The sequence below is a fragment of the Talpa occidentalis genome, unplaced genomic scaffold (genome assembly GCF_014898055.3).
Source record: "Talpa occidentalis isolate TD23 unplaced genomic scaffold, MPIMG_talOcc4v2.1 talOcc4.7, whole genome shotgun sequence".
Lineage (NCBI taxonomy): Eukaryota > Metazoa > Chordata > Mammalia > Eulipotyphla > Talpidae > Talpa > Talpa occidentalis.
This window is the reverse complement of record NW_023605083.1, coordinates 111,161,776-111,180,100: the sequence shown is the minus strand read 5'-3', so window position 1 is coordinate 111,180,100 and position 18,325 is coordinate 111,161,776. Positions and strand designations below refer to the sequence as shown.

At 38.8% G+C, this 18,325-nt stretch overlaps 1 protein-coding gene across 1 annotated transcript in view; it reads left to right on the top strand.

Annotated features, from left to right (window-relative positions):
* Positions 1–18,325, top strand: part of ANKFN1 (ankyrin repeat and fibronectin type III domain containing 1) — a 577,395-nt gene that overhangs the window by 442,721 nt on the left and 116,349 nt on the right. Inside the window, exons 10-12 of the mRNA XM_054689196.1 lie at positions 3–204; positions 3,152–3,362; positions 16,667–16,861. Coding sequence (XP_054545171.1) covers positions 3–204; positions 3,152–3,362; positions 16,667–16,861 — 608 coding nt within the window. The remainder of the gene's footprint in view (positions 1–2; positions 205–3,151; positions 3,363–16,666; positions 16,862–18,325) is intronic.

The following is an 18,325-nucleotide window of genomic DNA, read 5'->3' as shown; positions in this document are numbered from 1 at the left end:
AGGAACCTCCGTGTGAAAATGACCCAACAAATGCAGAATTTACATCTTTCTCAGTCAAAAAAACATAGCACTCCATCATCACCCAATGCTGCCAAACGCCTGTATAGGAACCTTTCCGAGAAACTGAAGGGGAGCCACTCTTCGTTTGATGAAGCCTATTTCAGAACAAGAACTGACCGGCTAAGTCTCAGAAAGACCTCGGTGGTAATAAAACTCATTTTGTCCTTGTCTCAGCTTGATTTGCTCAATTGTGTTTGGGTTGAAGAAGTTTCTAAGATGATACACATTTACCTCAGAATCTGATCGCTGCAATTTTATTGACAAGGAAAGTCAGGGAAGGCAGGACTATACATATCTACTGTGGTTAGCTGGAGTTTGAATGGCTATGAGTTTTCCCTTCTTTTTCTTAATTTCTTTCCCCTTCATTTTTCTATCTCTAATGGAGAAAAAAAAAAGCAGTTTGACAAATATTGAGTATGATATTAAATAGGCTTTCTGAGAGCTCCAGTGTTCAAGTATGTTTTTTAAGATTTATTTATTTATGCATACAAGAACTGGGGTACATGCCAGAAGCATCAGGGGTGGGAGGATCCACCAGAAACAGAGTGAGAAATTGAACAGGCAGGTTGACTGAAATACACTGCTGAGGGAAGCAGCGGGAGAGACAGGAGAGAGAGGTTTGCTGCGCCATGTGGGTTGCTCCCTGGCTGGCCGGGAATTGAACTCGTGCTGCCGTGGCTGCAGACAACTTCACAGGTTGCATCTTAGCCACTTGGGCCACCAGGGAGACCCAGTGTTCAAGTATTGAATGAACAATATTCTACTTACTTATTTATAATGTATACCCCATATGCTTTCCAAAAGCATTCGAGACAGAATCCAAGCAAAAAATGCATAAGCATTATATAATGGGAAATAAATAAAGAGATGAGAGAGGAGGAAGGGGTAAGGGTTGGTGGAGAAAAGCAAAGAAAGATTAAAAAAGAAAGCACTAGAAGAAGAAAATATTGGGAACCTAAAGATATAAAATCCTAGTCAAAGACAGTACCTAAAACTCACCACTACTATACCTTTATCTCAGAATTTCCAGTCAGTGAAAGCAGGAAGGGAAACACAAAAGGCTGTAGCATCCCACTACCTGATAAATGAAAGTAATTCAATCTGTCTACTGGTAGAATTGAATATTTCCTGTGACTAAGTCTTCTGGTCTTTTTAAGAAGTCAAGTGAATTATGAAATGGAAAGCAAAGGGTAGTATTGGTGATGATACAAACATTCTCATATGGTAGTTTCTTATATTGGTCCTCTGTGAAAGATGAGGGCATTATATTAACATGCTCGACAAGAGTATTTCTGCAGGGGGGTAATGGCACCATTTGTTTGAGCTTAAAACTGAAATGATAGACTTGTGCTGGGGTTTGCCAACAAAAGCATGGAAGAGGAAATGACTTAACACTGAGAGCAAATACAGACACGAGAAATTAGACATACTAGGAATCACAAACAAATACACAACTGTGGACAGGGAGGCATATTAGTTTTGTACTCATTTGTTTTCTAATTTGCTTTCTCATTTCACACTCATCTTCCAGGCAGGCTTGGTGGTGGCTGAGTTACAGCCTAAGTATTCAGAGTCTGTTCAGTTGGCAGATTGTCGACAAAACCCTTTTCCATTCAGCAGATTGTACTGTAGCAAAGAGAGCTGCACACCAAAATAGCTCTATCCCCAAGGTCTCCAATGCCAGGCATTTGCATAATAGTTTTATATTTTCCTCCAACTTCAATCATGTGTTATGTACTCAGCTAAGCTGACCTGAAGCCTTTGATAGGAAGAATCAAATTTTGATGAGACTAAAAATATAAACTTGCCAACCTATATATTTAGATGCTCAAGACCTTCCACACTTTAATCAGGTGATCACTATGCTAGGTCAGGATCAATGGTATTTTGACTTTTTTTTTTTAAACCACAAAACTCTTAGAGACCAGACAGATGTATACATAGCACATGTTGTGGTCTTTTCCCGTGAGCTACAGAAATATTTGAAAGAATTCCAGAGCTTTTCTCCTTTGTTTACTATTAATCCTCTGAAAGAACTTTTCAAAGGAGCCATATTATTGTTATTTATTTCTACAAGTGATTTGTATACCACAAATATTCAGCTTTTGCCTCTTTCAGGCGCCAAGTCAATTTATTACCCACACACCGAAACCCTCCCTGGACAGCATGTTTTGAGCCCCACATATGAGGGTTGAGTAGTTCAAGGTTCTGATTTGAGAAATGTAGGTGTTGATGCAAAATACCTAGGAGTTTGGGAAGCAGCCTCTAGGCAATCTGGAACTATTAGAGAATTGCAAATAGGGAAGTGACATGAAATATTGTGTATTTTAGAAAGAATACTCTTGCATCTGTGTGGAGCATCAGCTGGAGAAGACTCAGTCTAGCAGCAAGTCTTCACAGTTTTGGTTCAGGCAAGAAATGTAACTGAGCAATAGAGATGCAGGGCTAGAGATGGAGGGATGAGTTTAGGAAAAACAGAGAAAGTACACTCTCAGTCCCACGCTCGTCATAATTAAAACTACCTGCACTACGTCACCTATGTCAGCATTTCCCAAGCTGTGTTCTTATAGAACATTATTCAAAGGGCAATTAAAACAAATGCAATGAAAAGTATATTCTGTGAACAAATTATTTCCTACCTCTTAGAGGGTCAATAATTGAATGTTAAAATAATTAGAACCCGAAAGCCCTTACAGTAAAATACTATGGTAACTTGATTTAATCTAGTGCTTACCAAATTTATTTGACCCCCATGCTACTTTCTTCACTGAATACCTTTTATTGAACTATCAAGCAGTATTCCACAGAAGATTGGGTGGTGAAAAGTTGGTGTTTGCTCTAATGAATAGATTGATCATGCCATTCTGTATTGTCTCAATGCATTTAAATGTACAGATCTGTTCAAAGCCCATTAGAAATGATGGAGGGATGCCCCCCACAGTGTTTACCTTGGAGGCCATGGGATAAATTGCATTTATACCTCTTAGAAGTGGGAATGTAGTTACTGAAGAAGTCCCTAGAATTCAAAACAGCTAAGTTACAGTGACAATGGTCTATGAGATTGTGCCAACCTGCTTTTGTTTTTCTGCAGAACTTCCAAGGCAATGAAGCCATATTTGAAGCAGTTGAACAGCAGGACATGGATGCTGTACAGATCCTTCTGTATCAATATACCCCAGAAGAACTAGATCTCAACACACCTAACAGTGAGGGGTTGACACCACTGGATATCGCCATCATGACCAACAATGTGCCGATTGCTAAGATTCTTCTGAAGACAGGAGCCCGAGAAAGTCCACACTGTAAGTAAACTTGAGAGGGAAAAACAGCTTTAATAGTACCACTGAAATTGCCATTGCTGACCTTAGAGCACAAACTCTGAAATCCTTTACAGTTTTCCTTGTACTTTCATGCAAATAGTGATAGTGTTTATCAGTCAAAGGAAGCATCAAGTTATATTCTAAACAGAACACACTGGATGGTATTGAAAAGGAGTCTCCAAGGAACTTCCCTCTAAGAATTTAACCCAAGACTTAAAATATGTGTGATAGGGCAAATGAGGCTACAGAATAAGAAATACACACAAAGATTGAATATGTTAGTCTTTGTATCCACAGTCAGTATGATGGCTTCTTTATTCATTCCCAAACACTAATTATAGAACACTGTTCTAGGTATGAGGAATGCAGCAGTCAGTAAGACAGAATCCCTATCCTCACAGAACTTATCCAGTAGTGGACACTTCCAATAAGCAAGTAAATATATCGATTAAAATATAAACTTCCAATACTGATAAATGCTATGGAAAAAAATAAAATGGCTATAGATTGATGGAAAAGGGACTATTTTAAAGAGGGTTGGACAAGAAATGCCTCTGTGATGCATTAAATGAGCCATGAAAGAGGTAGGGGTCACTTCTGAGCTGAGTCAACAGTGAGTAGAAAGGTGCTGAAGCAGACAAGAGTTAGATTGACATATCTGAAGGCCAATGTGGTTATAGAAAAGTGAACAAAGGACAAAGGAGGTGGGGTGGCTGAAGAAGAGTCATCTGCACCAGATCAGGGAGTACCTGGCAAGCCATGGTAAGAAATTTAAGCAGGTGAATGCTTAAATTTTACATTTTAAAGCTTCTGCTTTACATTTTAGAAGATCTTTACAGTAGAACAGACAGCAGTGGGGCAATCGTGACAATCAGCTAGGAGACTATTTTAGATAGCAGTCCAGGAGATAGGGGCCAGTGGCTCATGTACTGACATGGAAACATTGATGGTGACTGAACAGGGGTGGAATTCTGGCTGGATGTTAAAATGATTTTATTAAATATATAACTCACATGCCATACAATTCACCCATTTAAAGTGAATAATTCTGTGGTGTTTTAGAACATGTGCAGGGTTGTACACCCAGTGCCACAATCAATTGTTGAATATTTTCATCACCACCCAAGAAATTACATACCTTTTAGCTATCGTCTTCCAAGTTACCCTCTCCTCCCAGCCCTAGGTGATCACTAATCTGCTTTCTGCTTCTATAGATTTGCCTATTCTGGACATTTCATATAAATGAACCCTATACACAAATGGAACCCTATACTATGTTATCTTTTGAGAATGGCTTCCTTCTGGATGTATTTTGAAGTACAACTAATAATCCTTGTGAAAGAAGATACTTGGGGCCATGGCAGAACTCCCTTGGGAGTGGATGAGATAAGTCATGCAGTCCTCACCCTATGACAGGAACCATTCTGACCTTTTCAATATATTGACTCCTTCAGCCCTCACAGCCCCATTCTAAGTCAGGCACTCACATTCCCCATGGTACAGACTCTCTGGCCCCACGACCATAATGTCTCTGAGCCACAGTTTCTATGTCTCCTAAAAGAAAAAAGTACACTCATCGCTAATGATGATTCATTTACTTCCAAGTGGTAAGACCCAGAAGGCTGAAAGAAGTAAGCAAATATATAGTAAAAGGTCACATCTCTGCTCCTAAATTTCATAAAAACACTGCCACCCAAAGACTTGGTACGAGGCCAATCCTTGTATCATATCAATCAACCAGCTATTTTAAAAATACTAAGCTCATAGCATCCATGTCCAAGAGGACTTGGGTTCAGTCAGATCAGGGCTTCTAAACAAGAACTCCATCATCACAGTGCTACTACTCTGTAGTGGAACTGGAGGCAGTGGAGGGATGATAATATAAGGATAGAAGAAGCCAAAAAAAGCTTACTTGCCACCTTCCAATTTATGCTGCAATGTGTCTCAAAGACCTCGTGAGATGGTGGAGAGAAAATCAAATGGTCTGAAAACAAAAAATGTAGACTCTCTCATTTTAATAGAAACAGGGCAATCATCCAGATGTTGCCTGCCTTGGGCTGGGTGAAATACTAGTCTTACTTATCGGAGATGCTACAAAGAACTCTGCAATTTCTGTAAAACCAGTAAGACTTCCAATATTCCCAAGCCCCCACACCATGTATAAGTTACTTTCCATAAAAGAAACCAAAAACTAAATATCTAGTTAGACCGAAAGCAAATTTGTTCAAAAGGTCCCTGGCCTTCCTCCCTTCCTCTGGGATGATAACCACACTACATCACAAAGCCGTAAAATAAAGTCTTGCAGGTCTTAGGCAACAGGAAATCGACATCTAAGTCACCTTGTCCACTCAAGAAGTCAAAGCGTTAGTACCATGTCTAGACTCCCACATGTGTAAGAGTGTCAAAGGAATATTGATTAAGTACCTATGACATCTCTAATACATTCTCTCCAGTTTTCACACTAGTGCTTCAGGAAGATGTCACTAGCTATGTTTTGAAGAAGAAGAAGAAGAAGAAGAAGAAGAAGAAGAAGAAGAATTTGGTATTCTGAGAGGTTAAGTGACTAACAAAAAGTCACACATCTAGAAAATAAAAAGGATGTTAAGGACTCAAGTTCAAGACTATTACTGGACACCAATACTAATGATCCTTCTATGCAAAACTTCTAAATGACCAATATGGAAAGCTGTAGCCCCTGCCCCTGACTCTTTTCCTTTGTGCTGTTTGCTAAACCTGTGGTGTGTAGTTCTTTGTTTTGTTGTATGCACCTTTTCTTGTTGGAGAGAGGCAGGATAGAACACAATCTGTTCTCAGGGATTTTTAATTCACTTCATATATCAAGTGCGAAAGAATAGAATCACTTCTTGTAAGAGTATGAGCCAGCCCATGAGAAAACCACAGTCATCCAGCCAGAACCAGATAAGCAAACACCTGCTGCAAATTGTTCCCCAGAAGGTGTAGAAGCAGAATATAAGAGATGAAAAATAACCACGAGACCTTAAGTTCTCAGAGTATCTTACACATTGCAAAAATGCTTTCACTTGCATCATCTTGTTAGACTCACAACCGGCTTGCGAGATGGAATTCATTTCCTCATTTTGCCCAATGTGGAGACTGGAATGAAAATAATGTCAAATAATTCACCTAATACCACAAAGCTAATGGTGGTGAATCTTAGTATTTGGACTCATATCTTCTGTATTAAATGCTCAGTATTTGTGGAAAAGCATTTGCACACTCACTACCACATAGTAGAAGCTTAATTTCTTCCTTTCCTGACTCTCCAGCTGCTCGTCTTCTAATAATGGCTAAGTATTTCAAAGCAGAGTGTAGGTTTTCTAATAGGGTTAATTTCCCTTTTCCCTTCCCCAGTGAACTTCATTCTTTCCACTACGCCAAGCAAGAATCCCTCTATAATCCTCCCATTTCTCTTCAGGATTCACAAAGACACAGATGAGTTTAGGGACTATCTCCTAAGCCAGGTCAGGTCTGCCGTCCAGTCATTAGCTCCTCAATCATATACAGTATATGGGGGTATTTTCATAAACATGGCTTTGCACTCAACCATGTACATTTCCTTATTCAGAGAGAAAGTCCCAGAAGTGGCCACCCAAGCTTGCACACTGCCCCAAAGTTAAATATATACCGAATCCCAGCCCACTATGATTTACTGTCTTTATTCAGGACTTTACTCTGTTCCTCCCACCTACAGGCAAACAGTACAAAATAATACTCCTTCTAGAAGAAAACATGAGTCATTATTAAAGTAGAATCCCAAGCACAATCTCAAACTGGTATGCTCAGCTCAGAAAACAGGCATGGAACCTTTAAGGACTAGACCTAGGAAAGCGAATGTGCAGAAGTACCTCAGGACACCAGGAGGCTATGTCCTGATTGCTTCAGACACTCAGTAACCCAGTTGCCATAACTCAGGCTCAACTAAACAACTGCTATCTAAGGAAGACATCTCTCCGTAAGTGAATGCCCCCGTTATAAAGTCCTCCCTTATACCGACTAACTCGTATCCTGCCCCTACTCTCAAATCACAGTTCAACCATCTCCAGGAGGAATTTGTTGAATTGTCATTTCTTGAATTTGTCCCTTTCTGAGACAGCTATTTATTCAACATCATCTAGGCCCTATAAACAGTAATTATAAAGAAACTAGTTCTTTTGGGCTATTTACCATCAGAAATTTGAGTCCTCACATGGATGCTGTCTCTCTCTCTCTTTTTTTTTTTAAGATTTATTTATTTATTTGTTTATTTATTTATTTGTTTATTTATTTATTTATTTATACAAACACTGGGTATAGTCAGAAGTGTGGGAGGGTGAGAGAATTCACCAGAGCCAGAGCGGGGAGCAGAACAGGCAGACTGATGAAGTACACTGCTGAGGGGAGCAGTGGGCGCGGCAGGAGAGGTCTGGGCGCCATGTGGGACCCTCGCCGGCAGCCAGGGATCTAACCAGCGCTGCAGAGGTTGCGGAGCTTCGCAGCCCAGCGTTCCACCGCTGCGCCTCCACGGAGGCCCTGCTGTCTCATTTTTAACTCTAGCATGTAGCACACAGAAGATACTCTGAAAATTTCAGTTAAAATTTTAAGCCCTGGGAATTTCTGCTGCTAGGAATTTCAGGTGTCAAATGTAGGACATATGGATATATGCTATGTGTATAGTGTGTGCACAATGCATGGATAAAACCTTTAAGTCTTCTAGTATTTTACACTTTGGGACACCCTTTGCTGTTATTTTCTAAACACTATTGTAGGGTTTGGTGGTAGATGTAGCCTGCTTTTATTCTCACCCTGTTTAATAATATGGACCAATAAGAATGGTGGAAAGTGCCCCACTGCTAGTCTTTCTACCCTTCCAATAACTGTATTTTCCCATCTCTCCAGATCCTCCTCCTCCTGTCCCCTTGCCCCTCCTCCTTCTTTTTCTGTCTCTCTCTCTGAACTTCTCTCTCTAATCTTCTCTCAGATACTGTCTGTGAAACTAGGAAATGTCATCCAACATTGGTTATGTTCAGTTACTTTACACAGTGTGATTGCAGAGTAGTATCTGTAACTGGACACCAATGTTACAATTCTGGCCAACTTGTTAGGATGCACCATTAGTTTCTGCCTAGTAGAGCGTTCATGTTGGCTCTGGGACTGGTTCAGGCCTCGCCTAAGAGGTGTGACTATAAACTAATGAGGCTGACTTTATGTAAACAAACACACCAGAAAGTCTACAATCCAAACGAATGTTATCCTTTAACATGGTCCTCATGGGAGACCCCACACTTGCGCTAACAGTGCTGCCATTGCTCTAAACACTTTTGGATTTGTCCTCAGAGCCAGTTTATGAGAAAATCTGACTCGTTGCTTAGAGTCACACCTGATTTTTGTTCCAAAACAGCAGTGCCTAGCGTCATCACCCTCCATGTTCACCAGACTTGGCTTCAAATGATTTAGTGAGGTTTCCTGAAATCAAATCTACCCTCAAAGGACAAAGATTTGCAGCCATTAAGAATATGTAAAGAATGAGCCTTGGGCAGGTCCCCAGCACATGTAATCAGATATTTTTTATCTGCCTCATTAGAACAGATGTACAAATCCTCACCCTGAGTTACAAACCTGCTCCTCAAAACCTTATCTCACACTGCTCACCCCGCATCTACCAACTTCCATTGCAGCCCTTGAACCCACCACATTATCTTAGCAGAGGAGCTTTGTGCTAGTTGCTCCCAATGCTTGAAATTCTTTGAACCTTGATCATTACATGGCCAACTGCTTCTCTGTGTTTCAGTTTAAATGGCATAACTTGAAGGAAGGCTTTTCTCTAGATGACAAGTTCAAAGTCTAAAGTCTCTAATTGCATCACTTCATTTGAATTTTCTGCAGAGTCCCATTATTATATATTTTTCTCAGTATTTTTTTCCATTTATTTTCTGTCTCCCAGCATTATAATTTAAACTCACAAGAGCAGAACTTGTCTGTCTCATTCATCATGTAGCCCCAGCAGACAGTAGGTGCTCAATAAGTTTGTATTGATTTGAATGGACCCCAAGCTTAGTTCCTTTGATGAGTGTGAAAATATTATTTCTTTTGGGGGGAATGCTATTAACAAACACCAGGTGAATTGATCTTTTTATTTGCTTTCACCTTAAATCTCAGAATCAGGTCACCACAACCAAATTTCCAATCATCTATTCTTCTAGAGTTAGTTATCTTTTCACTTTCATTTGTAATTTTTAGAGACAGGTAATATAGAATATACTCTTTGTCAGAAACTAAACATTACAAAGTTAACAAGATATCCCTGATAGCCAATCTAACACATATGTATGCACATGCACAGATTCACAATCAGGTCCCCATCCCTAAATTTCCCCAGGGTAATTATTTTTTGTTAACCTAAATCTTGACTGAGCTAGAGGATTCACTTCCAAGCTTACTCAGAGTGACTGCTGGCAAGCTAACCTGCATTCCCTCCTTTCATGTGTCTCTCCATTGGGTACGCCCTGCTTGACATGGCAGCTGCTTTCCCCAGAGCAAATTATTTGAGAAAGAGAGAAAGACCAACAAAGATGGAAGCAACAGTGCCTTTTATAATCTAATCTCAGAAATGACACATATTAGCATTTCCTGCTAAATCGTGTTGATTGCATAGAGTCCTGGTATGGTAAAGGAAGGTGTGATTAACAGGAGGCAGAGATAATTGGGGATACTCCTAGATATTATCTACCCCACTACTACCAATCTAGCATTGAGAATTAAATGTAATAATAGCTTTCAAACATTTCCCTGGCACATCTGTAAATGGTCTCTCTCTCTCTATATATATATAATATATAATATATATTTCTTTCTCTCTCTCTCTGTATATAGGTTAATACAATACTCAAAAATAAAATAAAACAAACTTCAAGTTTCTGGGAAAGAATTTAAATATTTTAACCATTTTTTGTATAGTTTGTGTTGTGAAAATATGCAAATACAAGCATTTTCTAAAATTTATAGAATTTTTGTTCTAAAAATATACTGTCCAGCATAAGAGCCACAAGCCACATATCACTATCACTGTTGAGTACTTAAAATATGTCCAGTTCAGATTAAAATGTGTTATAACTGAAAATTTGCACTGGATTTTCAAGGTTAAGCCTTGAAAATATATATATTTGTATTTATACATATGTATATATAACATCTCTGTAATAATATTACCTTAATTACATGTTGAAAAGATAATATTTTGGATCTATTGAGTTAACTAAGATATATTATTAAAACTAATTTCATCTATTTCTTATTGCCTTTTTAATGTCACTAACATTAAAATTTTATTTTTTAATTTTTTATTGAAGTAATGTTGCATTAGGAAATTTTAAATGATGTGACTCATAATATATTTCTGTTGGACAGCACTGAAAAAATATTAACAGAAAATATAGTTATGTTGTTTCATAATTAAGCTCCTTTTAACATCATCAGATAATCTGCTTTGAATTTTCTAAATAATTTCTTTAAGAGGTATCTGTTTGTCTCTTGGAGTCTGAGAGACCTAGATAGAAAGTCCCTCTCTGTGTCCTTGGCTCTGACTTATTAAAAGAACTACCAGTTATAGCCTATACTTTGTGAATACACATTCTACTGGAAAGTAACAGAAAAGAATATTCCAGGGCACCATCAATAGGGTATAATGAGTACTAAGCGAAGAAAGTTCCATAGTAATTAAAATGAAACATTTCATCCCCAAATCTCTAAAACCTTTTTGGGTCCACACTCTCAAAGTTCTTGGGAAAAACCTTAAAATAAAACAAGTTGAGACCCAAGTGAAGCCATAGTGAATTTTAAACAACTAAATTGAAACTTAATGCTTTGAATTTTTTTTTTTGGTATGAGAGTTTTTGAATTAAAAAACATGTACTTATTGGAGTAATTCTGTATGATTTCTTTTGATGTTCTTACCTGAAAACTCTTATTCTTGGTTGTCCAAAGGATATTGGCTTACAGTACAAGGCTTATACCTAAATGACCTTGTTTTCTACTTTGAAATAACAGACAGGTTTGAAACGGACACCACTTAGTAATATTTTTCTGAATGGTACCTGCCACAGAAAATTTTTTATCTAGCAAGAGATTGTTTTAATGGAAGGAACAGAGCTAATATTTTATAAAGCAAGCATTTGATGTGTGTGTGTATGCCTCAAAAACATAACACAGGCCAATTGCTGTAATAATAATGATACAAACCTCCACTAATTAAGAGCCTTCAATGTAAAGACTATCATTAACTTACCACAACTTATGAGAGTGGTACTATTATTCTGCCACTCAAGATGGCAATGGAACTGGTTTGGGTGATTCATTCATAATCACGGCATTTAATCTATAAGACTCAAAGCCATTTACCACCCTGCCTCCACTTTAGAAATAATAGGAAAGCAGATTTCAGCTCAGGATAAGCAAACTCTTTTAAATCCAAATTTAAAAAGAGGGCCTCCCTGATGGCACAGGGGGTTAAGCACAGCACTGTGAACCTATCCACAGCCTCTGCAGCATGAGTTCAATCCTGGGCCAGGGAGCTGACCCACATGGCACAGCAGACCTCTCCTGTCTTGCCAGCTGCTCTCCTCAGCAGTGCATTTCAGTCAGTCCACCTGTTCTGCTCCCCACTCTGTCTCTGGTGAATCCTCTCACCCCCCACACACACATCTCTGGCCTGTACCCCAGTTCTTGTATGCATAAATAAATAAATTTAAAAAAATACTTTAAAATGAAAGTGGACTCTCTCACCCTCCCGCGCTTCTGACTGTACCCAGTGCTTGTATAAACAAACAAACAAATAAATAAATAAATAAAACATGCCTCTATTAAAAAAAAAAAAAAAAATGAAAGTGGACTAACTAGACTGCCTTGGTGAACAGTGAGTTCCCCTCACAGACAAAATAATACAGGACTCCAGGGTACCATCAAAACAGACAGCCAGGGGTTGTCTTAAGGATCTTTATAACATGAAGATTAAACAATTACCATAGTACCTCATTCTTCTCATCAAAAAGGAAAATGCTAATAATAACAGAAAAGTTGCTGTTAAATTGCAAAATGGTATATGATTCGTAATGAACAAATTATTCATTTTTTTCAAGCCAGTCAAATGAATTGTTCCCTCGACACCTCAATTGAAAATTAAAACGGGTTTACATTTTACCCTCATATTTTTAAGCTTTAAACAATTAGCAACCAGGCCCAAACTCACCAATTGCAGGGCAAGGGTGAAATTAAGGAATAATGAGTCACTGACAATTCACAGGTTAGATTCTGATGTGAAAAAATCCAGTCAGTCTGATCATTTTTTATCTCAGGATTTAAACAGTAACCGTAATTGTATTCTTTGAACACCAAGTTCCAGCCCCTCCCCCCACCCCTACTCCCTAGTTAATTAGCTGGGCAGGTCTTATAACAAATACCTTCTCAGAAACACTGGGTGGTAGAAATGCTGTTGATCATTAAACACCACAATAGCAAGGAGCCTATTCCAGGAGCCGTTGAGTGGTCTTGCCCAGCCGGACTGCTCACCACACACTCACAGACCCTCCATTGTGCTGGTTATGGCTGTTCAGAGGGATAGTTGCTTGGTTGGAGACGGGACTAACTGCAGTAAGAGAGAAAAGGCCAAACCTTGCAAATAGATCAGGAGTTCTGGACTCGAGGGGAAAATATCCAGAGGGTGGAAGAGAAAGGGGAATGAATCCAAGAATAAGAAAAGTGGATGGGCAGGAAAATCAATCATAAAATAGACACAGCCTTGCTAGTCTCTATGTCCCATCAACCAACATGAATTCACCAATTTTGTGCCAGAGTAATTAGAAAAATGCAATATGTAAATAATAGGTTAATTTGTATTCCATTTGGTCTAGAGGAAGTTCATTGAGTTGTTTAAGGACTTTAAGAAAACCTGGGATAATCCCCCTTCCTTCATGGGTCTGTTTCTTTCATCTTTAAAATAAGGGGGTTGAAAGGGTCTCATCCTTGGGTGGTAAAAATAGCAATGAGCGCCAGAAAAATTCCAAGGCATCAAACGGCCTACGCTATCACACAAGATAAAACTACATCAAAACTACTATCATTCAAGATTAAGCTACACAGTTGAACATAATTATCATATTTATTTGCTTTTGATTAAAATATATTAACCCAGTTTGTTATGTTGATTATCTCATACTGAACAGATGCTTCTATTGGCGGTTATATAAGTCATTAATGATAGGGAGGAAAATGATTACTTTATAAGTCAGCTGATTTGAGTCAATAAAGAAAGTCTTTCAAAAGAGAGTGTTTTATTAAACTAATAAAAAATCCATAGGAAAAAAATAATAAAAGGTTTGCTTGGTGAAATGGCTGGAAGCCATGTCTCTCCGGCTCGTCCACAGAATTACCTCTAACAACAGAAGCAAGTGGGTCCCAGAGGCACCTGGGGACTTAGACTGAAAAAAAAAAAAAATAAAAGGGAGAGAGTTCTATAAAATTTCTCTTTAAAAAATTTTTCAATTTGGGGGCAATTTTTCCATTCTTCTCATAATAGAAGTGTTCATTTTAATTTCTAAATAATGTGCTTTCATCAAAATGGAAAAGTTGACACTCCAAGGAAGATGCACATAATCATTCTGTGGCCTCAGAGATATGACGTCTGCATCCCACCAACCCCATCACCATATTATTTCTACTCCAGTTTAGGTGTCCCAGTTTGAGATGCACAGTTTGAGAATATGATCTTGAAAAATTCATTTGGCTATAAAAGGCTATCCATCTCCATTGCTAGCCTGTGAAAAGGCAAAATGCTTTATCTTTAAGATATAAAATCCCTTCACTGCTACAATTCAAATAGTATCAAGTCTACAGCCTAGAAGAAAAGGGAAAGTCTAGAAACAAAATGTGTTGTGCAGGGAAAAGCAGGAAAAATTTCAGGGGGAGCCAAGCACAGCTCCAGAGAAGCTGTCCATCTGAAATGCCACCTGGAATTCACACCAGCAATAACTGTTATGGATATAAAAATTAATAGGGGGGATTTCATAGTATTAGAAAAATTTATTTTTATAAATCATGTGTCTATCACCCAAGTGTTGACGCATGCATGCAATTCAAACATCAGGCTTACAATAAAAAGCTCACTGAATGACTTAGCAAGGACAATTCCCCCATTTTCTCTATAATTTGGAGTGCAAGGAGGAGGGGAGAGTGGGTAGAGGGTGCAGTTACTGGGTCAATTAATCAACCTGAAAACTGTGACACAAACTCTGACGCCTAACCTATGTCTAAAAATACACAAATGTATACGAATTTGTTTTAAACTGTCAATGCCTATATTTAGGACCTTCCCAGCAAGGCTATAATGAGACTGTGTTTGAGGGCTTCAGTCATAGCAGACTCTACCATTAATCTGAAGTTAGTTAAATTAACAGCATTTAGTACTGACTTGTCAATCTCCCTGCTCCAGGAAATTGCACCTTGAGGCTACTAATATTGCCAATTTTTCCACTGGAGTATGTGCCACGTGTGTGTATGTGTATTTTTTTTCTCCAGAACCTCAGTGTTCATACACCATCATTGCTTCCCTACGTCCACAGCACTTATATTATCATTTATTCTGGCCTCCTTTAGCCTTCCCGGGGGATTCTGCATAATGTAGTTGCTCAGTGAAAGAGTTTTTTAGCTTTATATTTATTTGTTTATTTTTCTGTCATGGCTCATGACTGAGGCTTTAAAAAAAAGTGTGACAGTATTTAGAGTACATGATTGACTGCTACAGCAACATTCATTAACCATGACAAATCTGCAGCAAAACACAGTCCTGAGTGTTCTAAACAGCAACTTTAAAAAGAAAGAAGAAGGAAAGAAAGAAAAAGAAAAAAAGACTCAACTAATTTTTCATTGACCTCATCTGTAAATAAATTTAGACTGATGGTGAGCAGGAGCAATAATAAATTAGTATTCATTTCCTGTAATTAATGCAAACATGCCTATGAACACAGAGAATATGAATATATAACCACCTAATTTCCATTTCAAAATATGCCTAACAAATTTTCACTTGAGTTATCTTCATAATATTTTCCCCCCTAATTAGAAAGATGAAATGGTTGGATTTCTTGCCTACCCACCAGGGGGAAATATTGTTTTGGTGGGAGAGGGTGTCAAACACATGTCAGTGACAAATCTGCACAACTTGATTCTAATCTGATTCATTAAGTGGATGGCCCCCGACTGCATGAGGCTGTCTGAGGCTATTGAAGCCTTCTTCTCTTTATCACTAACCAAGAAGAACTCCCAAGTAACCAAGTGACCGCTTAAGCAGATCCTCCCATGCCTAAGAGCCATACGTCAACCCCAAGAAGCAGACTCCCAGTCTGACACAAGAATGTGAAACCTTCTATCACTGACAGGAACATTCACTCACATGAGGGCTGATTAGGTAAACAATACGATGTGAATCAAATAAAGACTTCATGCATTGATAAAACAAGCTTTACCTCTCAGCAAGAGCTAGGAGAACTTGTTCTCTTCAGCATGGGCATCGCCAGAGGCCATTTCTCCAATCAGACCACAATCAAAGATCAAAATAATTGATGATCAATGTCTTATCACACCCAAGTCATCCAGCCATCAGAACTCACTAGCTCTACTGTGGCAGCCACAGTGGGGCCCTTGGACAACAGATTGCTTAATAATGACAGAATTATGCCAGTAAGACAAACATATAAAAATGTCTAGAAGCTGGGCAGAATGTGGTAAGAGCAGAAAATCTGAATCTGGTTCTACCAAAAAGAGAAAAAATTGACCAAACCACTGAGCAGACTGCAGCTTGCCTCACAATGATTTTTCCTAGGATCTTCCTAGCCCTCCAGAGCTTTTGCCCCTAAGCGCTGATGATTATAGAAACAAATGCATACAATCTATATTAGAAGTGGTCCTCATGGTAACTCCATAGTGTAATTCTAAATAATTGCTAAACAGCTATTTGGGGGTACATGTGACTAGCTATTTGGGGGGATCAGAAAGCAATGGGAACATCTTACCTATGTAAGATGGATTTGTCCTTAAAATTCATTAAATGGATTTGTCATTTAATCTAGTTGTAAAACAAATGTCACTAATTAGACCTTATCATAAGTAGATAGCTAATAGCAGAGATCCTGCTTGCCCCAAGCATTTTGCAAAACCCATAGAATATTCCCAGATATCCTTCCCAAGAAGCAGCATTTCCCCAGAAAGAAAACGGAGTCATCCCCTGTCTTTCCCTTCAGTCGTCAGCCTGGAAAGTCGAGCGATGCACCTCAACACGCTGGTGCAGGAGGCCCAGGAGAGGGTGAGTGAGCTGTCTGCTCAGGTGGAGAATGAAGGATTCAGTCTGGACAACACAGAGAAAGAGAAACAGCTGAAAGCTTGGGAGTGGAGGTATCGGCTGTACAGACGCATGAAAACGGGCTTCGAACATGCCAGTGAGTATAAGCAGATGACTTCGATGCTTAACTAGGCCAAACCTTGGTTTGAGACAGCCAGGCCTTCTTTTACTGATTTTTTGCAGCTCTACAGGGTCACGGATGGCCGTTGTCAGCCTGTTTGGAGCAAGGGCTCTGAGAGGCTGTAAAAGGATCTTTTGTCTTGCTTGATTTTCTGGCTCCTGATAGGTTCTCTGACTACAGCCATGAGGCTTCAGTGCCTCTGGCCTCCCTCCACCACGTCACACTCATCTAGTGCTTTCCACCCGCTACGCCCTAACGCCTAATGACCTGGATGGGCTGATGCCCTAAGTGGCTATATTTTGGGATGTGGAGGTGGAAAAATATTTGTTTGCCTATTTGTCCAGTTTTTGCTGCAAGCTAAAGTTTAAGTTGTTTTCAACTCTACTGCATTTTTTATATAGAGCTTATATAAACAGACTTTCAGTTAATGCAAGCAGAAAGAGGACAGTCAATCAACCTATGAATTCTGCTTTGTCTGCATGACTATCCGCTACCAATTCTTTTAAGAAAAACCTTGTTCTGGATAATACTCAGGAGTAAAGGAAGGTACTGATTAGTACAGCTCCTGATACAAATTTTACATACTTATATCAAACATGTGTGGAGTATTGAACTCTTACTGCAAAGGGAGTCCTTCTTTGAATGCCACCCCCCCAAAAAAAAATTGTTAGACTTGAAATTTTACATATAAGGGAACGGTCAGTTCATTAGTTTGAAGATTATCTGCACCTGCTCCAGGAACATTGCTGTGATATAGACAAAGACCAAAGGCAGTAAAAATCTCTTTTCTAAAGTAGTACTGTGTCACAGACCTTACCCCAAGACTAGCCACCTGTGTCTATACAGTGTCTCTCTCTTAATAATCGTGCCCCTTTCAAAAGGCAGCCTCTTGCCCTCTAATAACTGCAAATATCCCTTTTTCCTTAACAAACCTGCCCTTTGTACTTACAATAAAACTTAATTTCTAAAATTAAAGTAGTACTATATATTAAAAAATAAATAAAGTAGTACTATATACTTGGTATCAAATCTAGGCCTAACCCTTTCTCTTAAAGCCAAAAAATTAACATAAATGAGATTTTGTTTTCAGTACTAACAACCTCTCTAGCAATGTTCATACATGTTTCTTTTAAAAAACACTCAGCAATAGTTTTCATAAATCCATCTGTTATTGTGCCTCATTTGGGACAGATTCATACTGGCAGTTGTATTTTTTGACTTGATGCCATTTTGGGGTTAATTTCTAAATTACAAAACACCTGCTGAGTGCTAAGGAAAGCCTAAAGTCATTGGGAGTCATTTAAAACCCAAGGTTCAAGGACATGACATTTGTCCATGAATTCTTTCTTAGAAAAACCCTACTTGATGTAACAGAGCAAAGCAAGTTAGCAGTCCATGCTGGAAAAAAGCCCAGACTCAGAAATCCCAAAGCCATGGGCT